This window comes from Fundulus heteroclitus, chromosome 1, assembly GCF_011125445.2.
Source record: "Fundulus heteroclitus isolate FHET01 chromosome 1, MU-UCD_Fhet_4.1, whole genome shotgun sequence".
NCBI lineage: Eukaryota > Metazoa > Chordata > Actinopteri > Cyprinodontiformes > Fundulidae > Fundulus > Fundulus heteroclitus.
Window position 1 is genome coordinate 17,480,686 of NC_046361.1, and position 24,443 is coordinate 17,505,128.

At 40.1% G+C, this 24,443-nt stretch overlaps 1 protein-coding gene across 3 annotated transcripts; it reads right to left on the reverse strand.

Moving 5' to 3' along the window:
• Positions 1-1,322: 1,322 nt before the first annotated feature.
• On the reverse strand, positions 1,323-24,358 carry ube4b (ubiquitination factor E4B, UFD2 homolog (S. cerevisiae)). Of its 3 annotated transcripts, XM_021309477.2 has the most exons (29): positions 24,017-24,358; positions 21,234-21,453; positions 19,788-19,923; positions 19,463-19,550; positions 19,230-19,374; positions 18,866-19,091; positions 18,193-18,666; positions 16,623-16,727; positions 15,661-15,802; positions 15,311-15,411; positions 15,063-15,177; positions 12,659-12,742; positions 12,277-12,333; positions 11,906-12,022; positions 11,544-11,642; positions 11,341-11,454; positions 10,964-11,162; positions 8,990-9,128; positions 8,815-8,914; positions 8,464-8,591; positions 8,213-8,311; positions 7,749-7,984; positions 5,298-5,424; positions 5,057-5,201; positions 4,771-4,905; positions 4,446-4,637; positions 4,119-4,293; positions 2,286-2,432; positions 1,323-2,116 (listed from the first exon to the last, which is right to left on the reverse strand). In XM_021309477.2, the coding sequence occupies exons 1-29, from the start codon at positions 24,038-24,040 to the stop codon at positions 2,052-2,054; spliced, it is 4,134 nt and encodes a 1,377-aa protein (XP_021165152.2). In that variant the 5' UTR covers positions 24,041-24,358; the 3' UTR covers positions 1,323-2,051. The 3 variants fall into 3 exon arrangements, with proteins under 3 accessions (XP_021165152.2, XP_035992619.1, XP_012705904.2); XM_036136726.1 differs by lacking the exon at positions 16,623-16,727 and having other exon boundaries at positions 24,017-24,357; XM_012850450.3 differs by lacking the exons at positions 16,623-16,727; positions 18,193-18,666 and having other exon boundaries at positions 24,017-24,356.
• Between the last annotated feature and the right edge of the window lie 85 nt (positions 24,359-24,443).

Below are 24,443 nucleotides of genomic sequence, written 5' to 3' on the forward strand. Positions count from 1 at the left end.
TGTGTTCAAATCGGCCAAAAATGTTTATGCACGTTTGTCATAGTTTTGTCTGCTATTTTGTGCTCCTGCTTAAATATCTAAAACCGACTTTTGGTTTAGAATATTCATAATCACTATAAATCGACCTAAAAACTAGAGTCAGAACTCTACATCTTATTTTTGGAGGTTTAATCCCAGTATTTATAATTTATCATGGCAAACATATCAAACCTTATTGATATGGAAAAGCGAGAGAGATGCTTATTTTCCTTTGATAAGCATGCTGAATATAAAATAAATCCACTTTTCTTCCTTTTTGTCCATGCGTTTAAGCTCCTTTTTTAGTTCAAATAAAATCAGATAAATGCTATGCATAAATGGGGATAAACTTGCAATTTTCCCCTAGGTTCAAAACTACCTCAAAATACCAGCAGCAAATTGTTTCTCTTATGTGTTACAATCATTGGACAAAAAAATATTTTATTGCCATGCTAGAGACAAATTAAAAGCAAATATTGGTATTGGCCAAGCAAAGCCTGATTGGTGCATCTAGTTGTAATGGCATAACATATTACAGTGATTAATGGGAATAACATTTTAATTATGCCAAGGTTTTTATTTTTTGCATTGGAAATATGAACATGACGTGTTGAGTTACGACTTCTCTAAAGTTTGTTTTAGTTGCCAATGGAAAAACCTACACCCAAACAGGTTTAAATTCAATTTATTGAATAAAAAAAAAAAAAAAAAAACAGAAAGCTAAATGCATTTCCTATTATTGAATCACTGCCTGGCTTTAAATGGATTTGTCTGGTTCAGTGTGTGAAGGAGGCTGCTCAGCCAAAAGCCTCCAAAAATGGATTGCATTTCTTAGACTTGGAGGTTTTCATTGCACAGATAAATGTGTAAATACCGTACACGTTTTAACACCTCCCAGCCTCAGTTTATTGTTTCTACATTGGCAATATTTTAAACATACTACCAAAAAATCTGGCCGACAAGAATTTTAACGCCCTCAGATAAACCGGTGATATTCAGGAAACACGGTTATCAGAGACCGACAAATACCCCCTTTATTTATAAACCGATAAATCAGGGGGAAACAGGTACGAGTTGTGAAATAAAGTGCATTTTGTGTCCAATTTCAAAAGCTCTTTTTGGTAAAAGGAAATATTTCCTGGCAGAAACGCCAACCGGTGCAGCGTTACATGAAATATATCAAAATAATCTAAAAAAAATGATTTTATTAATCCGATGGGTTCATTTTGGTGTTTATACGCCATTTTCTCGTTTACCACCCTTCCCCCTTCCTCTGAACTAATCTATAACAGAGATACTTGAGCTTGAGGTGCCAAAGATGCTTTTATGTGTAGATCAAGCGCACATACACATACAAGGGAATCAGTCTTTTGAAATCAGCATTAAACAGCAACTCTACACAAATTCTATTATGCTAAAGTCCCTGCTTTTCACTCTCACGTCCTTCTAAGATTAAATTGTTAGTCTACTACATCCTTTATGGTTCCAGTTGTTATCCATAAGCACAAACACTGCGACTGTACGTCCTGGGACATAACACTTTACATGGGCTGAAGAACACAATCGGCCTTAAAATTTATTTTACCAATATCCACAGGGTTCTACTTTCCTCTTCTCTCACCCAAGATTTTTTATGAAGCCAAGACACATTTTAGCAAACAGGAGGAGCACTGTAAAGGAAGAGCATCAATGAGACTTGCTCAAGCTTTTTGCAAACTGATTTCTATTGAAATTTAATACATGAACCCACAACTTTTTTTTTTTTTAGTTATTTCATATAATTTACACACACTCAAGAGACAATCTTAAAAGTTTTTACTTTATTAGGTTTTGTTTTTAGAACCATGATAATGGTTTGAGACAAAAAAATTGTAAATTCAAATAAAAATCCAATCAGGTATCCTTTTTTTTTTTTTCGTTTTTCTTCCTCCGTTCAAAATGTTGTTCTCATTGGTGGTAGAGACATTAAATTCAGATGATTTGGAAAGATCCCTTCAAATCAAACATCCGGCTAGACAACAACGACGCGTTTCTTAGAGAGGCCGAGCGCCCTGTTTCTCTCTCATCCAGGCGTGGATTCTCTCCTTCAGCTCAGGCACTGCAGAAACAAATTTAGGAGCAGACAAAGAAACAAAGCAGAACATAAATACATTTGAACCGATTTGCCTTAAAAAAAAAAAAAAGAACATTGATTTTTCCTGCCAATGTTGAAGAGGAGTTCTTGGTGTTCATGCATGCCTGACGAAGAGCTATCATAATAGTGTTACCTGACTCCAGCATGCTCTCTGTGAGGGGCTGCCTGTTGAAGGGGTCAGTGGGGGAGTTCAGCAGGTGGCGCAAGATGATGGATCTGTCCATAATGTTCCCCGAGGGCAGAATCACAGGGTCCGTCATCAGTGTGTCCATCAGAGGGTCTAAGGTAATATACGTTTAGGATAGAATTAGGAGGAAAAGACTGCAGAAACATAGCAATAACCATTTAAATTGCAATAAAAAAAAAGCATGTCATGATTTGCAACATAAAAATCAGAGCTTTATTTAAATCTAAGTTTAAATCTAAAGTTAAAGCCTGCTTATTGTTTATAGCAATAAAATTAGTTCACCACTTCAAATTGCATTACAATGATTCATTAAGTTTAGATCAAAAACTTGTCTTACCCATAACACCAAGAAACGAATATAGCTTAATGTAAAGCAAATGCCCGTTTTTAAAAAAAGTGTAAAATCACCCAACAGTCCCGCCTAACCGGTCAAAAAAGGAAGCATCTTTTATATGACAGCAATATTAGGAAAACATATTAACCAAATATCCAATAAAACAAACTTATTGCCTGGTAGTTTTAAATAAAGCGGTCTCCTATACAGTATATATTAAAATGTCACCGAGTTGTTAATGTGGGTCTTGCGGGTTACAAAAATAAAACCTGGCGTGTGATATTGTAACCACTCAGACAGCTGATACCCCCCGCCTCCTGGATGGCACACTCCCGTCAACTGTGGTGGGCTGGCTGGCATATCTGGGAATCAAAGGCGGCATGCAGACCACATTCTCTTTGTGGATTATATTAAGTCTGTGGTTACAGGATAGCTTTGCTCCAAGCTGTCTATATGATCTGTATGAGCTGCCAAGATCTACTGCAAACGTTTGGAATGAAGACCCTCTGTATGAGAGACTGACCTGGGGGCGGGGGTCACGGTGAAGCGGCTGTTTTCACTGAGGGCAAAAGGTTCAGTGACGCTCTGAATATGGGTTAGCTTTCAAGAGTTTTTACCTTATGTAGAATTAAAGGTTAAATATGAATTGCATTAAATCTTTGAACGTGTATATTAGGTTTTGTATTAGGGAATGATTTCATGCTTGAAATAAAAAACAACCCCAGTCATGAGACAGTATCATGACTACGATGATAGATTAAAGTCATTTTCGGTCTCTTTTAGTCTTAAAAAAAAAATAAAGTGTTTCAAAAACATTGACCCCATTACCCTAAGTACTCCCTTTTGACGACTCTTCCCAAGACGCAATGTTTATATAATTGTAAGGTATATATATTAGTAAGTAGATCTTTAGCTAGGGGTTATTAATCTTAGGAGTTGATTGTAAACATGTCTTAATGTTGAGAAACAGCCAGACATTTCCTTGTGCTTTGTTTACTTTATCATCTATGTCTACCTGGACAGGTTATACATTCATCAGTCAGATTGATACACAGAGGGTTTTTTTTTTGTTTTTTTTTTTTTTTACAAATTGTTCAACTGTTTGGGTCATAAGGTTAAGATTTTAATCTAGAATTTAAATAACTTAATCTATGCACCTTAGGATGGTGCACATAACTTCATCTATAGATTCTACATTTTAAACCCTCTGTCAAAACAGACTTGATGAGTACAAAGTGGCTTTCACTGTCAGGTGAGCGACAGCAAGCAAAAGTGGTGCCAATGAGAACGCACCTTAAAGAAAAAAAAACTTTAAAGTGCAAGGAACCAATTACACAGAATGTGAGATGTTACAGTGGAGAGGACTGAGAACACCAGAACTTATTTTACATTGTAGCTGTTACTAAAAGCCAAAATATTAGTTATGTAGATGGGGAAAAACAGACCTTTGAACTCATCAGGTGCATCACTGTAGTCCATCTCTGACTGGGAGTTCCTAGCGACTATTTCTTCCACCTTCTCGGATAGCAGCTTGAATTTCTCAATGGCAATAGAGGACTTAATACCAGCCTTTCGCATCTTGGAAATCACCTCCTCAAAAAGTTCACGGCTGTATGATCGCTGAAAATAAACAGAAACAAACATCCACATCATTAATGCTAATAGCAAAACAGCTTAAAACAATAAATACAAAATAATGTGGAATTAGACCCTAGTCTAATCTAGACTCTGAATCAAAATCTTTGATGAAAAGTAATGTGGTGAGCGCCAACCTGGTCATCTGCAATCGCTTTAGCAAAGCGGGCACAGTCTAGTTGAAGGTAGATGTCAGTGAGTTGGTCTAAGAGCTTTTTGGGCTCAAAGCCATATTTCTCTGGGTTCTCCACCTTCAGGTCCCGACACTTGGGCCCACAGAGCTGCTGAAGGTTAAAGTTCAGCATAGCAGCTAAACGAGGTCCGAGCTCCTGTGGGAAGAAAGGTACCGGCTCTGACCAATCGTCTGGTTCTGGACTTGGCATGAACAGTTCCTTAATTTCACGTATAATAAATAAAAAGGTGCATGTTATAGAACGGGCAAGTGGAAACGGTGACACTCACAGGCCTGAGGAAAGGCTTCTGAACCTGCTTGGTCAAGATGTGGAACATTTCAACCGTTTCTGTAGCCAGCGCCAGATAGGAGCGAGACACTCGCTCATCCTGAGTCAGCTGGGACTGGCGGCTCTGCTGCTGTTCCTGAAAGTTGGAGTGGAAAATTGATGAGATAAACTGTGCCGCCGCCGTTACATCCATAATGTCCGTTGTTATTACTGCATCACGGCATGCAATTTTTTAATTTAAAACAGTGATGAAGACAAAAAGAAAAAAAAACAGTAAAAGCACAGACTCTGGGCAGCTGTTCCCACTGCTCCTTATTTTTCATCTCCTCCTGAACTTCATGGATACGTTTCAGGGACTCAAGGCTCTCATCCAACAGGAAGGTGGTGTCATTAATCAGCATGTTGATGTAGCGCACAAACTGCTTGCCAGAGCTAGTGGAGAGGAGACAACATAGAAAATTGTATGAGATTGGAACTTAAACATCACTGTTTTTTTAAATGTATTAATTTTGTCATCATCAAACTGACTTGAACTCCTCCATGAAGGTGCCATGGTGGGCAATGTTCTGCCAGAGACTCTTGAAGATGGTACTGATATGGTACCGTATAGTGAACTTATCGTAGAACTCGCTGGTAGCTCCAGTGTGCTCCACGTCTAAAGAGAAAAGCACAAGGATTTAAGGATCAAGAATACTGTCATTATGTGACCGTGAGGAAATTTCGGTGGTACAACGGCTGAGAATTCACACAAAACAAGACATAATGTTCACATAGTTGAATGCGCCGACAGCACTTCCTGAGAAGCTAAAACCGTGATAAGATTTACATATTCAAGTAAAAAAAAAAAAAAAACACACAACATGACTTGGTGAAATATTAAAGAAAAACAACTTTGTTTGATGCCTGATAGAAAAGGAACGGTTGTATTTTTAACACAATAAATTACTCTGTTGAATAACTTGCAATATTGTAATGTAGCTCTGGTTTTACGGTTTATGCTCACATTTTTTTTTTTTTAATTATGCTACAAGTTCAAAGAAGTTTTGTTGTAATTACAATGAATTGTAAGAAGAAAAAATAAGAAAAAAAAAACAAAACAAAACAAAACAAAAAAAAAAAACACATCTCAGGGAACATATCCTGGTTTGATTCTTTGAAGTTTCGACCAACAAATAACACAGACACTAATGTAGTTCTAAATAAGGGGGCGCTATTTAATAAAATCTAGATCACTGTAAATAATAAGCATCGTTACACTTTGCAAGTGAGAGAAACACACTTAAGACATCATGCCAAAGTTTTCTTCAAGTGTGGAGTACAGTAACCTGACTCCGCCAGATAGATTTGCTCCGCATATCCATCTGGAAACCTTCCGTTGAAGTAATTTTGGGAAGGGGCGAAAATACTGGTTAGCTGATTGGCCTATGTTGGTGATAGACGGGCCAAATAAACCAATCAGATTCGTCGTCGCTCTGTTACGAGCGACGACGAAAACACAACCACAAGCCAAGCTACTCTTGCTGCTGCAGGTAAAGGCTCGTTAGCTCAGCAAAGAAATACTCTGTAATTCCGATAAAACTTGCTCGATAGCCACGCTAACGCTAGTTTCATCGGCTGAAGCCGCCATGTTCTTTAGACTGAACTGACGCGCTTCTCGTTGCGTCACACCTCAACCCGCCTCAAAGCCAACGCTGATTGGACGTTCGTTTGGTGAACGGCTCCAAATTTTCTTTAACGGAGAGTAGCCAGACTGATCTGCGAATGAAACCTTCAAAGCTCGCGAGATCAGGATGGTCTCACGAGGCTAGGAGTACAGTGCTTTGTAAAAAACACTAAAAGCAGATCATGGTTTCAAACAACCACAAACTTCACTGTCATTTATTTGAATTTTTTGACCAACACAGAGTAGCACATAAATAATGAAATAAAATAAACAACGTTTTCAAACAAAGGGAGGAAGGTTAATAAGTTGATCTTAACGAATAATTGATAAGCCTGTAAGCGGCAATGAGTTTTGTTAAATATTTCTGAAAGTTGTTCTTACGTCTACTAATATAATACTGAATCGTGTAAAACCAGTAGATATTTTATAGGAAGATCAGAAAACTTCCTATACTCTCATCACTTAAGCCTGGTTTATAAAGAATCCGCGGGGTCTGCATGGCGATATTACGTCATTTTGGCTTCCACGCCCCGCGGCCAAAAGTTTCCACTCCATGAACCTAGGAACATTCATAACTAAGCGTGGACAAACAAGTCCTCCTTCTGGAAGAGGTTCGTAAATATAGAAATTTTTATTAGTCGGCCCAAAAAGATCACTGTGATCAACAAATTATTAACAATTCCTGGACAGAAATCGCTGTCACCCTTAGAAGAAAGTGTTTTTTTCTACTTCTACATGTAGTGGACTCTAGTGCGCTTGGTGTAGGAGCGCAACGCTGCTCTCTACAGTTTAGGAGAATAGTGCTACTTCAGAGTAAAAGCCACACAGAGAATAAAAGCTGCAGACGTTGTGCCTGCACACTGCAAAAAGGGAACTAAAAGTAAGTAAAACTTTCTTGAAATTAGTATATTTCCCTTGATTTGAGCAGGTAACTAAGACTATTTGCCAATGGAATAAAATTTTTGCACTTAAAATAAGAACAAATCATCTCCATCATCTTATTTTAAGTGCATGATGTCTAATTATCTTATTTTTGGGGTAAAAATACTCGTTCCATTGACAAATAGTCTTATTTAGCTGCTCAAATCAAGGAAAATATACTGATTTCAAGAAAATTCTACGTACTTTTAGTTCATTTTTGCAGTGCACGTCTCACTCCATCGTGGAACGTACGTGCGTCAAGCAACCTTTAGACAGATGCAGATGTTGCATGGCTTCGATTTGCCACTGTAGTAATTACAGCATCACTAGATGCACTCAAATGGGACAAGTCAGTCAAAAGCTAATTGTTCCAATGTACAGTGGATGAAACTCACCGGTATAAAACTTCATGAGCGCAGGGACCAGGTGTTTGATAGACAACGGGTGGTTCTCCATCATTTCAGAGAATCTCTGAGTACGAGGCTGTACAGCAGGGTTGGTGACAAACAGCACCTCCACCAACTTGGCTATAAGGTAGGGGTTCCTGATGTAGTGCTGACTGCAGATGAACGCCACCAAGAAGGTGACAACATCCTGGACACACGGCTCATATAAAACCTGGGGCGAGTACCTGCGAGAAATAAAGACATAGTAAAGAGGAGCATGCTTTAAAGTATTATGTGCTATAAAATACTAATTATACATAGAGATTAAATAATACTTTGAAAGCCAATGACCTTCTTCGTTATCTAATCTTAACAGGTCTTATTGTGTCTTTTAACATTGTTCACTGTGATGATTCAGCATAGCTGTCAACAAATTAATGACCTTGGACCAATCGAACAAGAGGAGAACTTACTGCACAACAAAAAGCAGAAACTCTGCCACATCCTCAACGTAAAACTCTGGCAGAGCAGCGAAGCTTTTGGGAATCTCAGGGTTCAAAGGAAGGGTAATGCTGAAAGAAAAAAAGGAGAAAGACTTAGTGGCGTAATGCTTTTGCTGTAGGATGACATAACAGACAAAGAAGAAAAAAAAAGGATTATAAAAATCATGTAAGGGGTTCCTTTTGCATCACTGTCATGAGACCAGCATGGTATGCCGACTCACTTGGGGTAGGCGGGGTCCACCATGCGAAGTATGAGCTGAATGACTGTGCTGTAAAACTGCAGACATCTGCGCAGCAGGTTCTCGTCCAGAAGGCCCACGTCAGCGCACGCTTTGGCTCGCACCAGTTTCTGACAGGACAGTCACACACGATGACCGTCACGTCTCAGTAAATACGTTCCCTTGCATAAGCAGTCATGTTTCAGCTTCTCAGCACAGTAAACAAGTACTATAATGTCTAGATGGATCTAATTGTAATACTCTGAAATCTGGTGTGTATGTACCTTTAAGCTGGTCCCTAGCATTGGATCAATAAAGAGAAGACAGACAGTAAGAGCGTCTACCAGGACTGACCTTGAGCTGGGTTTTACATCGTTTCAGCATTTCTCTGTGCCGACTGGCCAGGGGAGAATCTTTCCATTGGCTCTCACTGTTTTTTAGCTCCTCTACAGTCCTAAAAATGTGAAACAAAGTTATTAATAACTCACAATATTTTGAATAAGCTATAACTGCGTGTCGTGCATTTTACCTGTTGAGTTCCCGGATGGCGCGCAACCTGCGGATGTAGCGCCGGCAGCACGGCAGGATGGACAAATGGTGGGTGTGAAGCGTCAAGAAGAAACACTCAGTGGGGAACTTGGGCTCTGAGAACTTTAAGGGATCCTCATCTGATGATGATCAAACATGAGGCGAGGTTAAAGTTTGCACATCACATTATACTTCTAATATTCTTTGTCTTTGCTAATTGATAACTATGTACACTGCAAAGAAATGTGTTCCCTGCATTTAAGTCATCCCTTAGGGAGCAGTGGGCGGCCACTACGTAGCATCCGGAGAGCATTCTGGCGCCTTGCTCAGGGACCCAGAGTCTGTGGGATTTGAACCTGCTCTAAGCCACTAGACCGCCACTCTTCTCTACTTTATTCTGTACCCAAGATATTTGTTTAAGCTGATTAACATACATTCCTGCGAAATTTCCCATTCCAAAATGACTTTAATTTTCTAAACTAAAATTTCTGAATTGCTCTGAAAGTTGTCATAACGTTCTGGACATCCAAGTACAAAATGTTTACGGGTTTTTATATCCAAATGTTCCACACATTTTTACCCAAGAAAATTGTGAAGTTGGTTTTCACGTCAGCAGTGTGATAAAAGGACTCCACTGCAGTTTTGGCAACTAGACCAATTTAGATCAGCCCCATGTCAAACTGTATTACTATTATACTTCAAAACTGAAATAAACTATCCTACGTTAAATATATAACTTCAAACCTTTCTTTGAAGTTATATACACTGGCCATTTTGCCCCCAATTTTTTTTTGTGTTATCCATTTATCATTACCAAGGATTGCTGCTCAATATGTAGTTATATCGATTTTGACCCATACTGCCCAGCCCTAGTAAAAATGATCAATATTTTGATATAATTTATAATAGAAACATAGTTTATAATTCAAAACACCTTAGTGTTTTGAATTATAACCGGTTAGCTTAGCGGCTACTCGTTCATTGTAGCTCTGCTGCAAGATTTTAAACATGGCTGAGAGTCGCAACAACCGAACCGCGTTCATGTTTATGAGACGAAGAGGAAGGCCTCAGTAGAAAGAAATAAGACCAGAGTGGACTTGGGAGATTATTTCATGCGACCTCCCCCAAAGAGCAGAATAGGTAAGACGGTATTGCGCAGTTACTCAAAAAGGGACTTTGGGAAACTTCAGGGAAATAAAATAAACAACAAAAAATATTGCAGACTCTACCTTTAAGCGCACCCTGTGTTTGGGACGTTTTGTGTACTTCCTGTTTACCCGACATATCCTGTAACCACTTCTACATCATGAGGCAGCATCTTGGATACCATGTTACAGTTTGCTAACTCCTAACACAGCTTCCACTGCTAAATTACAAAAAAAATAAAATAAAAATAAAAAAGCGAGTTGTGCTGTATGAATCAACCCAGGAAACCGTCAATCAGCTGATGGCTCAGTTGGCTAATAAATAATGAAGCAAAATAATGAAACAAAGAAACACAGAGCCCCCCTCTTTACTCCTCCGTTTAGTTGTAAAGGCATTGAAGGCTAACAATAAGTTGTGATGTGGAAAAATCAAATATGCAGATCATCAAAAAATATTCATTTTATCTTTAAGATAATGGTTATGGAGTAACAAGTTTAGGAGTATGACATTTTTTTTCTATACTAATTTTTCCCCTAAAAACAAAATAAATAAAAAACTATCCAGACCCATTTGCATCAAATCTATACTTCTCAAGATGACACGGGAACCCGGAGCATATTTTACTAAAAAGATATTGAACCATGACTGATGCTGACAGCAGTTGATTGTATTAGACAAGAAGAAAGCAGATTAAAGAAACAAATTAAGACTTTTAGAAAACGAATCCACGCCATGATATAGATGCCATGTAATTTTAATTTTGATTTGAAAATCAGTTATTTTTATTTACTTTGGCTATACACTAGTGTTTTCCTTTATCTCTACTTACGCAGTTCAGTCATCCAGCTTTTGAGCTCCTCCATGGTGGCTTTCAGGCGAGTCTCTTCCAGGCTAACGACAAGGCGACACCGAGGATGGAAAATGTAGTAGGGGTCCACCGTCTCTAGTTTTATCTTCATGCTCAGCTGCTGCAGCACCCATAAGAAGTTGAGCATGAAGCCATCTGTCGACACCAGCTTGTCATCAGTCTAAAAGAGTGAGAGAGAGAGACAAGAAGTTCTCACAAAACCTGTTGAAATCTTAGCAGAGGCATGCTGTTGGTGCATTCACATAAAAAAAAAAGCTTATCTTTGTGGTACTTCTACACATTTACATTTTCCCATTAAGGCTTCTGCTGCATGAATAAAACGATGGTGTGCCACATACCTGCATCTGAGCTTTCTTCACATTGTAGTTGACAAGAGCTGCCATGTAATTAAGGGCCAACTCGCGCGTTTCTCCATTCAGCAGAATATTATGGAGAATTTTGAAAAGGTCGCCCTGATAAAGTGAAAACAAAAATGATTATAGGAGCTCATGATCAGTGTAAATAAAAACAAGTAGTTAAACAAAACCGCGTCAAGACTCACCCTCGCTGACTCCAGATAGTGCTGCAATGACTGGCTGACAACCCGGGTGTTCTCCGCGGTGATGGCTGGGCCAGAGAAATACTTGTCTCCTACTTTGGTCTGAACGAGAAAACAGGCATTTTGGTTACAAATCCAACTGGTTTCAAGAACAGTAGAAACATTTTTTTATTTTAGATATAAAAAAGGTATTTTTTAAAGAACAGCACGATATTAGGGAAACAGCATTTGAGATAATATTGTTAAATGATGTGATAATGACACAAATAAACCAGTAAGTGTTGATGTCATTCTGCCTTTTCTTCAAAGCAATGACACTCGCACTGTATTGTGCTGAAGGTAGAGAAGCTGAAGGTACAACTTACGTCATCCTCTGCAAATACTGAAAGGCTAAAGAACGCCCCAAGGTAGGACAGTCTCTGAATTTCTCTGCCACTACCAGGGCTCAGAGGTTTGGGACACCACAGAGGAAGCGATGTGGCCTACGCAGAAGAGGAGTGACAGAAATACAAATTACACTAAATTATAGTAAAACGTTTTTTTTCCATGTCCTGTAACTGAATAAACTCAGAAGGAACAATTAAATGCCCTTTAGGAAATTATAGAGTATTTAATTTTATATGCTGGGTTTTTAAATTAGATAAAACGAGTAAAATTGTATTGTTTAGTTATTAGAGAAAACAAAAAACAATGAGACCATCTTAAAGTAGCTCTGGAGATCCATCCATGTACTCACCAAGTTGCACACCGGGTGAGTCTTTCCAAACTTGATTTCACAAAGCTCAGCTAATGCCTGTAAAAAAAAAAATAAACAAAACATTGACTTATTAAAACTTGAAAATAAAACCAAATATTAAAGACCTTTTACATTATAGTCCATCACCTGTCAATAAATGGTAATGTTTCACCAGTACGACTCAAAGGCTATGAAACATTTTTCAGCACACAAGAAGGCAGTGCATCTAGATGATATCTAAATATTATCTGTCAAGTAGAAAAGCTGTCCATCAGGTTTTTTTTCTGCCTTCTTCTGATTACAGCCAGCTGTACTTTTCTAGGTCTTTGAAATGTGACATTTCTCTCTTTCAGCCTCTCTCTGCAGGATTCTGTCTTCTTACCATGAGGGGAAATTTAAAGTTGTCACTGTCGAAGGAACATTCTTTCACTGCCAGGGCGAGCCCGTGGAGAATGGGAATAAAGATCTGGAAGACAGGTTGGCAAACGTTATTCGTAATAATACCAATTCACACTAATTCAGAAGATTGTCTCATTATTTGCATTCATAAACACACAAAGGGATTTTGCGAAAGGAAAAAAAAATTGTGTAGTCTTCTTTGTATTATGGATTTAAATGTAAAAAAAAAAAAAAAAAAAAATTATGATGTGTTGATTTTTATCTAAGCGCTTTTGTGCTTATCAACGTGAAATTCATCTGAAATTTTAAATTGAGTTTGTAAAGAATTATAATTTTTTTCAAGATGTACAGATATAGGCAATATCAGGGAAAGATATAATTGAGAGATTGTTGCTGAATACTACTATAACGATATTAATCATAATTAACCCACATTCTAATATTGCAATATGGCCGTTATGATTGGATAAATTCTGCAGCTCTAATGTGCAGAACGCCCAATTTACCCCCCTTTAGTCAGACATAGATGTCAAACTGATTTACTGTGATCTCTGCTTTACTACTAGTTAATTGATGAAGAAGAGACAATCAAAAATAATGTGAGGTAATCCCTTGTGGTTCAATAATAACAATAACATAATTCCAGTAGAAGCTTTATCTTTGAGTGCTTCAGAGATCCCTGTAGCTGTGTTTTTACTACCCAAACTAGAATGAGTTGGACTTAATTTCCCAGAAGTTTATATTGTATATCGCCAGCTAGTCCTCTGTGGCATCCAGAACAAGCCAGTTTTTCTGATGCTCAGTGAGTCACTCCTTCTACCGTTTTACAGTAAAAAAAAAAACTTGCTACTGTTCTCAAACATAATATCTAAACTCTGAGAAAGCTCTCAACAAGCAAATTAAAGTCACTCCCAACTTTACGGAGGTACACAACTGTTACAGATTGTAGGCGTTCAGCTCTGATAAGGGTGTCTGATTAGCTGCTTGGTGTCTGGGAGACAGTTAAAAGAGAAAGGAACTTCATTCACAAAAACAGATCGCTGGGTTTTACACACACACACACAAGGGAACCTCAATATACAAATGCGTCTGAATACGAATTGTTCTAAATACAAATGTTAAGGACGCAACCACAAGACGGATCCAGGCTTTGTTGTGCAAGTACACTGTATGCACGCTGTGCAGCTGCTTCCTGTGACCTCCTTCTCCTGTTTTCTTTTCTTTGCCGTTTCCAAAAGCAGCAGCGCTCACTTCCAGAGCAAACCAAGGTTTCTGAAAATGTCAAATGCTTCTGTGCACAGCACCCGACACAAGCACCAGTGTTAATGAAGAGTCTTTGTTTCATTGCACACCTGGAGACAGTGAAGAGATTTCTGCCAGCGCTTCTAAGCAGTTAGCACAGAAAGCCAGTGATGGCAAACATTTCCTGTTGGTTGTTGTAAATGTTGGGTTTTGGGCCCAGAGCAGAATCCTCTTGGGTGGAAAGCACACGTGCGCCATGATGCCTTGCCTTTAGTAATAATGGAAGTAGTTTGTCCTTCCGAAAATAAAATTAAAGACTTATGTGTTACGTGTTTTATCATTATTTCATCATACCCTGCTTCTAGCAATATTATAATTAGTGTTGCACCGATACCAGTATTGGACGGGGCCCCGATCCAGCACTGAAATGGTGGTATCGGTATCGGCGAGTACCAACAAATAGGGCACCAATAACATTTTGATGTTTGTATGTCACTTGAACGCAGCCTTCTCTCTCCCGACTAGTATTATACATGTTATATAAGTTCATGAAAGTTGCACTATTTTGGCATTTGAGAGCCAAAACTCAGGGTTTAAAGAGAATATTCAATTATTAATGTAATTTTACTGTCTTACTGTTGCACTACTATTATACATGTAATAATTTCACCAATGTGGCACTATTTTGGCCTTTGAGAGCCAAAAGTTTATTCAACTATTGTCACCCATTCCATGTAGGCAATAAAAAGTTCTACTACCATAAGTAGTATGCAGTTCTTCGTATATGCACACACACACACACACACACACACATCAATTTCAAACAGATGGTATCAGTAAATACTGCACAGCCAGGTATCGGGGCCAAATATTGGCATCGGTGCAACACTAATTATAATATAGGAGGAATTATTCTATTCTGTTGAAAATGATTATAATTTTGAAGGATGGGGGGGACTTGGAGTTAATTATTAAAATTTCTGTTATTTACATGACGGAAACAAATTTCCCAGGTACAAACTGTGTAATGGAACAAATTAAACTTGGATTCAGAGGCTCCGCTGTAAAAGCTCTAATGATTCTGGTCGGGTGTTTGAATTAAAAGTGTAAAGTGGTCAGCGAGAGCGGAAGGACGTGCAGCCCACCTGTCTGAACACCTCCTCCTCCAGATGGGTGATGCGCACCAGCTCCTGAATGAAGCCGTACGGGAGGTTCCGACACAGCATGTAAGGTACCAGCAGAGACTGTTGGAGGGGGCTCCTACATGCAGGCAGGAGACAAAACAGTGGAAAGAAAAACTAACAACGTCCAGCAGCAAGGCGAAAGAGGAGTTTCTATCGGGACAAAACAAACACGGACGACAGGAAAGACGGGGGGGCTGGGGGTTTCTCACCGAGGCTGGGTCAGGGCTCCCTGCAGGACAAGGGCAACATGGGAGATACACTGAGAGCGAATGTTACTGAGAAGCTGGCTGACATTTGGCTGGCTGCACATCTGGGAAAAAGAAAGGAAAGCAGAAGATAAAACACTTCTCCGGTTTTAAAATGGGAATGAGAATGTGGATTTCATTGACTAAGTTTGAGCAAATAGATTAAACTGTCGCTAATGTAAAGTAATGTCATTACATCACACCAACTAATAAAACAATCCCAAACTAAACAATGCTTTGATTTATCCACCAAAATTATTTTTTTTTTATTCATCTGGAGAATGAGGAATGTTCTCTTGCAGACAGTCGCCCACCTTGGGAGCTTTCCTCTCCTCCATGCCAACACTGTCAAAACGCTCAATGAGGTAGTTCAGCATCTCTGTCTCTTTGCACGCTTCAATGGTGAAACGGTCACTGGCGGAATCGCATGACATCCCCCCTCCACAGGCGCCCAGACTGCAAACACACACAAAAAAAAAAAAAAAAAAAAAAAAGGATAGTTAGATTACAGAATAAAACACGGCTTTGTTAGGAGGAGGTTCCATCGCATCAAATATGATCATGTTTAAGCTGTTGAGCTTAAAACTCTGGAGGATGCTGCAAGAAAACAAGCACGCTTAAAAAAAAAAAAAAAAAAAAAAGCATGGTATGCATCAGCAGAGGGCTTTAAGACTATTTACATCCAATCCTTACAGGCAAAACTCACCTTTATGCATTTATTTATACCCAAACAATGTAGAGATAAGAGCTCAAACTGCTGTTAGTGGTCAGCTGCAACACAGTACAAGTGGCTTCCAAGTTCAAAACCTAGTTGGTGTTATACTAAAGTGGGTTATTAGCATGCAATGCTGCAATGTCGCCACTGCTCTCAAATAAAAAAATAAAACACAGACTTTTCAGTTTCCTGAGAAAAGTGACTTGTTTAATTTAAAAACAACAGCAATTCAGGGATGTTTTCGGTCAAATCAAAAGATACTATATAGATCTATTAGTCAAAGACACAGAAAAGTAATGCAGCACAATAAGCTTCAACATATTTCCCTGAAATGAACGCACAGACTAATTTCTCCAACAGTCACAAAAATGTCAAATTCAATACTCATCTCCTGCTTGCAAAAACAAAACAAAACAATTGTTTAATGATCGTCCAGTGGTTAGAAAGTTGGGTGTACAGTAGTTTCTTTTTTTGTGACAACCCTACTGGTAAGCCTGTTGGAGCCACGTCAATGTGCAAAGCGTGCACAAACGCATCAACACACACCGAGCACTGGTGTACCTGGACCCAAACTGAACCTGTGAAAAATCCTCTTCCTCCTCAGACTCTTCGTCACTGCTGTCTTGAGGCATGTCAGAAAGGGCAAAAAACAGGAACGACAAGGGGCTAACAGGACAAGAAAAAGGAAGAGGTGAGAGAAAGAACCGATGGATAGGACGAGACAAAACAAATCTAGAAAAAGGTAAAAAGAAATGAAAGAAAAACACAGAGGGAAGTAGGACGAAGAGATCTAACAGCTTTAGAGATGTATTTATCAGATCCAAGCCAAACGATCGGCTACAGATCAACGCTTTTAAAGTGAACAGAATCAGGGTCTGTTACTACATTAAACTCCCGTGTGTGATTTTACATCAGCCTAACCACAAGTGAGCCAATCAGGGAGCCTATTCCTAAAAATCACTGCAGCCAGCATAGTTAAAGACTTCAGTATCAAAAATGGGACGGCATAAAGGGTCCCAAGGGAAACATTACTTTTAGCAATAATAATGCATTTGCTGCTGGACACAGGGACTTCTTTATCAACTAGTTATTCCTCAATTTGGTAGAAAACTAAGCGCTTTTGTGTATAATTACAATAACAAGACCACGTGAGCAGACGTACGGTATTGCACATGAGCGCAATGATAAAACAAGGAGACGCAACGTAGGGCTGGGCGATATGGATTAAAAAAATAAATCTCCAATTTTATCATACCAGGTCAAATTCAAAGTGCAACTAAAAACAAGCTGTGAAACATGCTTGTAAAACAAGATGGCAGCCGTGCCATTATAAACAATGAAAATATAACAAAATATTTGCTGCTAGTGGTATTACACATTGAGCTAAGAACAGGCTTCACGGCACTTGTGAACTTCAAACTAAGTTAAAAAAAAAAAGTAAATAAGTAAATGAAGTACCTCGTATTATGGTAAAAAAACGTTTCCACTTAACAATATTTTGACAATACATTTGCCTAAACATATATTCAGCATCACATGCTGTTCTCTTCATGGAAACCAATGAGTGTATTGGCAAAATAAAATCCAGATTTTCCAAAAATGAAATCTTAAAGAATTGTAAATTCGAATGAATCGATTAAATCAATTTATTGCCCAGCCCTAACGCAACGGAGCTGAGAGAGTCAGCAACGTCCAGCGGAGGTGAAGTAACCCAACCCTGTAGATCTGGTTGGTCTTTGACCACGCTGAGGCGCCAATTTACTGCGAGGCGGTGCGGGACGTTCTGCTGGCTCCTACAGCAGCTGCATCAATCGTCGCCATCTTGCTTTCTGACAGCTCCGCGGTGTTGCTGGCAGACGGCTCAACAACGTTTATGTCTGCTGATGGCACCTGGTGCAAAGCTCATTTCAGACTCAAAAAGGACGAGTAAACACTATCAGGACGAACGCTTGGCGTGTATTGTTTTATTTGAACATGAATATATGGTTTCTTGTGTTTCCTTTTTGTGGTCAAAATACGTGACAAGGCCCCTTTAAAAAAAAAAATCAAGGGGTTCACAAAAAGGTTTAATTATCTTTTATATGTTCACTGACTAGCTCACAAACACACACACAAATGACAGATGAGATACCTAGATGATGGGATCCTGTCAGCAAAGGCGGCCTGCCGAGCGCTCGGTCTGGGAGAAGAAGGCACCACAGGAAGGGTTGTGGGAGGGGGGTGGGTACCAGACCTAGGCGAGGTCAACGTAAGGGACTGGGGGCTTAAAGGTGTAGCTGGAACCGGGGTGTTTGGAGGAACAGAGGGCCCGGCTGGACTGGAAGAAAGACCAGGGAAGCTATATCCTCTCTGGACTGGGCTTAGCGGGGTAGAAGCTGCCCAGGGAGCGGCGACAGAGTAGGGCCGATATCGCTGAGAGATGGGCATGGGGGCGGATGAAGGAGTGAGGGAGTTCCTGGTGGGGGCAGGTGGGCTGGGGGGAACTACAAACTGAGGCGTGGAGGTTGGAGCAGGAACAGTGGATGTTGTGGGGGTAGAGAGAGATGGGCAAGTCCTCTCTGCTGCATTCAAAGCCATTGGATGAGGACTATCGCATCCATATAAACTGTGAATAGCATTGACAACAAGATCACCATTGGCAAAAAGGGTCTGTCGACAATGAAAGCAGGACAAAGAAAGCCACAAAAGAACTTCACGGTAAAAATTATAAAAAGGAAAAGTTTAGATTACAACCACCACACAGCCTAATAGTGTTTCTGAAATTCACACAATTCGTGTGCAAAACCCTGAGTCTGGCTAATTACCTGGACAGAGAGCTGGCTCCAAAGGACCCGGCACTGGGGCCCATTGGGCTGCCACCTTGGCTGGAGGGCTTCACCAGCGTCAGGCGGTGGTCGGGGGATTTCGCTGCTGCGATGGGCTGAGAGGTGGCGGTCAAGCTGGCGAAGGGGTTGTGGACATTTGACTGGGACGACATCATTAAGACCTCCATGAGAATCTGGCTGATGAGGTCTTTGAAGTCCGAGTACACTGCAAGATTCACGCAATTTAAACAAGAAGTTTATTCTTTTCAATATAACCAAAACTGATCATTACAGTTTTATAACTGCAATGTAAAGACAGTTGTAATGGTGAAAGAGAGGGGGGGAAAAAAGAAGGAAAATATACCATCTTTAGGGTTTAGGTGAAAATCTGCAGCTAATGAAGGGAGAAAGATGACGTCTCTGTCCTGTTCCTTCCACGATACGCGGAGGATCTTACACATCAGGTGCAGCGCCTGATCTTCAGAGACGTCGGAGTTTGCAGAGGTTTCCTTAAAAAAAGAAAACGGAGCAAGAGCTTTTAAATAATAATAAATAAATAACGTTAAACTCGACTTTTTGATTAATGCAGCCGTGTACCTTCTCAGTCAGGTTTCTCTTCTCCCTGCGGTCACTCTCCTCCACCTCCATGTTCTCAATCCCTGAGTCCACATCCACCTGGGACATGCTGAGCACAGGAACAGGCCAAGCGTGAGTTGTACAAACATTTTGGGCTAAATAGTTTATTCTAATAGTCTCACTTTGCATCCAGCAAACAACAATGGATCAATGTTGTAAGTTAACCACTGTCTGTTCTCTTGGATGAGGAACAAAATGTTTTTTTACGGCTATTTTCATATCATAAGCGAACAGAATCCTATAGGATTACTTGACTGCAAAGCAACAAAAAATAAAAAGACTTTACCTCTTTTCACAGGAGGCAGGGTCAATGTCCATGCTCTGCGATCGAGACAAACTCTGAGACTGTGTCTCGAGGCTGTTGGAGGGGGAGCTGGAGAGGGAGCTTACACCTTCGCTGCTCTGACTACCGTACGCCACCCCTGCAGGAAGACAATTAAAGCCCCAGATTATGCCAACATCTGGCTCATTTAAATGTGAAATTATCACAACAATATGTTTTTGAGGCATATATCAAACAACGTTAAAAAAGGAGTAACAGTTTTGACAAACAACTGACCTGTTTATATTTACAATCTATTAAAAAATGGTGTCTTGAAAAATATCGATACCCTTCTTGATTACCAAAGATCTTTGTTGGCAAATATCCAACTCTTTGCATGTTTCCTCTGGTATTTAGACTATTTATCCTTGGTGTTAAAGGCCAAGTTTCTGAAGACGGAAGGCCACATAGTTATCACCCTAATCCTCGGCTCCCTCCACAGATTCTTTATCAGACTGAAGTCAGGACTTTGGCTGGATTGCCATCAGGTTTTATTAGTACTTCCAGACAAAGGAAACATGGTGGTAACATTTCAAAGATTACCAAAAATCTAATCAGGGAGAGGAATCGTGTTGGGCTTATCTAGATTTAAATATCTTTGAGGCGCAAAAACAAAATGCTCTTTAATAGACTGACATTTTTGTTAATGATTTTACTTTTTTACCTTTATGTCGAAGCGTATGAGAACAAACCAGTGATAAACAACACCTTTACATCCAGCGTATGACTTGACAAGCAAACTGCTGGAGCTAAACAACCCTGAAACCACAAACGACAGCCAAGCTTGGCACTCTGCTTTTCAGATTTCCTCTGTTTGCCATACGGTTGCAGGCCAGGATTACACTAAAGATGTGTGACGGTTGCTTGGAGGTCGGAATTATGTTAACAATATTTACTGAGCATTTAGGCTACATTCCATGATAGCAAAATAGGACAAGAAGCTATATTAAGACGTAATATTGGCCCCTTTAAGTTATGATTATATAGCAGAAAGCACACCAGTGGATACAAAGAAAATGCCTGGAAAGTCAATATGTGCCTCTATAGTGCAGAAAATGGAGCAAAGCCTCAATTCCCCCCTCTGCCCTGTCGTGTCTTCCCAGGGTGTTAGACTGGTACACTGGCCGGTTGTTTTAAAATGTAAATTTTTCTAATTCTCATTTCCATCACATCTAAAGACTGCAATCATAAAGATTCCTTACAGAGTTTTGCTCAAACAACCAGTTTATGTTTGTTTTTTTATACCGTGGCTTACAGAAAACATCCCCTACGCCAATTCAAGATGAATCCAGAGTCAGGTAAAAGCTCACAAAATACGTTGATAGAGATTTTTAATGTTTGACCTAAAGGCTTGCTGGTACTTAAAGTAATCACAGTATGCCGTGTAACCAGTTGACTTTGATTACTCACCAGAGGTGCCCATAGGGGATGTGGCAGGGGTACCACTGTGGACATTGAGACCCAATGATTGAGAGGCAGCTGGTGGTACAGGTTGGGGTGAGACACCTGAGGGGCCAGGGAGGGGTCCAGGCGGAGTCTCTCTCTGTGGGGATGTGAGGGGGGTACTGAGGGGGGTGCTGGGTTGTGATGTCTGTCCTCCTGCCAGCCGTGCCAGCCGCCTTCTGCGAATCTTTAATTGAAAAAAATTATAATAATGTATTTATTTATTTTTTCAGTAAAGGTCAAGCAGATATGAGCAAGTATCAAGCAGTTACCCATTCATTGCATCATTATTTACTTTAACACCTTCAAGAACGCTGGAAATAAAAGACAATAAACTCAATGAAGATATTATATTTGACAGGTGTCCAAACAAATAATTGACGGTGATTTTTCTTTTACCACTTATCTTTTAAGGCTTTTAAATGTCAATTAAATGGTCAAATATTTTTTAAGAACAAGGAAAGTCAGTCTTTCTCTGCAGCTTTTATGTTTTTACAATCACAGAAATAGCAGGTTACATAGACTTTATATAGTATTGTTGCTGATATATGATTATCGTAGGACGTGCCTGAAGCTGAAGAAACAAAGAGTTGAATTTTATTAGGCGGCTGTAATAAGATAGGCAAACTGCCCAAGGTTCTGGAAGCATTGAGCAATGCCTTTAATGAGCAATGACCTTAAAGTAAAGACGATAATTAAGGTTTTATCTTCAGTCTCCCCTTTGGCAGTGATAACTTTGGTTGGAAGTAACAGACTTAGAAATTCAAGAAACAACAGAAGTCCAGCTTCTTCCTGCTGAAGCACTTAGCCAAGTGCCTGAGTGTTTAAACTTCATCAAAATTGCACCATTTGGGGAATAAAAAATATTAAATCAAACTCCACTCTAAATGATTTTTTGATTTACAACAGTTTAAATATTGAACACGCCTCTAATAAAATGTTTTCAGCTTGTTCCTTCCGCTTATCAGAGTTCGGATCGCAGGGGCAACAGGAGAGCAACTCAAGAAATTTGGGGGATCTCAAGGAGTTTCCAGGCCAGTCAGGATATATAGTCCCTCCAGCAGGCTCTGTATCTTTCCGTCTCCCAATGAGACGTGCCCGGAAAACCTGAGGCGTCCAGGGAGCATCCTGATCAGATGCCCAAACCAACCTCAACTGACTCCTTTAGCTCTTATTTTGAGGCGATAAATCAAGAACTTTGCTTTTTGGCTCAACTCTTTCTCCACCACAACTGACCAGAGCCCACATTACTGCAGAGGAAGCCCCAATCCGTCTGATCATCCCTCGTTCATCCTACCATCACTGGTAAAGAAGACACTAAGATGTTTAAACTTCGAAGCTCGAGAAAGCGACTGAGCCCCAATAGGGAGTCCACCTTTTCCCGGTCTAGGGCCATGGCCTCCGACTGACTCATCTCGGCTGGTTCAAACGCTGCTATGCACGCTGACAGTCATGACCCGAGAGAGCAATCAGAACCGCATCATCCGCAAAAAGCAATGTTATCCTGTGGTTCCCAAACCAGACACCCTCCTCTCAACAACTACGACTTGACGCCCTGTCCATGAACACCGCAGTATTTCAGCAGATTACCAGAAACTGCAGTAAACATGCACCAGTTCCATTTACATCTGACAATACTGTAGTTTTTTTATGCTAACCCTACTGGAAGTTTAAAAAAACTTTTCCATAAACTACACATGTCAACATTTTTCTGTGATCAATTTTCTTATTTTTCCCCCCAATACTTATCCAAACAGGACAAATGATGTATTAAATATTAGACTTTTAAGACTACATAGCCCTCATCGTTTTCACTGATATTCACTGTGTAAACTTAAACTGGCTGATTTGACCTGAAACGCAATTATATTTTAATAATTTTATTTTAATTCAGATCCCACTTCTCCATAAGTTAACGCATCCACTAAAAACACAATCCTGCTGAACCCTTTATGCCCAAAATAGGCAAAATGTAACAAAAAATAAAATAAAAAACATTTTAAGCACAGCCAAAATGCAAGGCTAGGAGGCTGACAGTAAATGTACAGCCTAATAAACTAAGGTCAGAAAAAAAAACGGCGTGCTTGTTGTGTTTAAAGGTTTAAAAAGGAACTGCCCCGTCAACTCTCCTATGGTGGTCCACTGTTTTTATGCTTGCTTGACCCCGTTCTGCTGAGTCGCTTCGCAAACATTGCTAGCAAGCCAACGTTAGCAACAGCGAGAAATGCTGCCGTTAAAAGACTCGAAATATAACAAAACGTAAAATTAAAAAAATTAAAAAACAGACAAGTAGCCACACTGCCGGCAAAAAAAAACGACCGACTGGATAAAACAGTCTCACGTCGCGTTTGTCGAAAAACACCGTTGAGCACAGATTGTATGGCTAACGTTAACGAGTTAGCGCTCTGGCTAAATGACACGGCACAGGCAATTACGATACTCTCATCGGATTCCTTCCAAATTACAGTTCAAATATGATTTTATTTTGTTCAAAACATCGAGGGACCGAGCTGCCCGACTCAGACATAACCCCTCTTGTCGACGAGAGGCGTGTAGAATTGAGCCAGCGAGTGATTGCTTTCTTTGACGTTGAGCTAACATCTCTGCTAGCTTTTGTAGCAACCAGGCTCGCTCTAACTAAGACACCCCGATGGCCCATGGGAAGAAATGGCAGGACTGCAAACGGTAACGGCAGCGTAACGACTCTTTCCTCCATAATTATTAAGTACGTTCGCCCCGTGTCACCTTACCTCATCTGCGCTCAACTCCTCCATCCCCGGCAGCTAAGTCAGCTAGCTATTTCACTTTCGGTTGCTTCGGAGTGCCAGCCAGAGCCAGCTAGCTAGCTTCGATTAGGACCGAATATGCATAGTTTCACTCGTTCAACGAATAGGTGTCAGTCGCGATTGTCCCCGGGATAAAAACTAGGACACCGGTATGTGGTAGATGGCGCGACGCGGGTCTTCCAAAGTGTCTCTCGTTTGGCAGTTTTTCTACCGAGGAGCAAACAAAAAGAAAAGTAGCTAGCTATTATATACGTCAAAATACAACAGCGGCCATTTTGGCTCTACTCCACGTCACGTGACCTCGGAGCGCTCAGGAGGAGTGTTGCGTCACTGCGTCGAAAAGATTCTCTGTGCAGAGGCGAGCCCGACGTTTATGGAGGACCAACCCAGT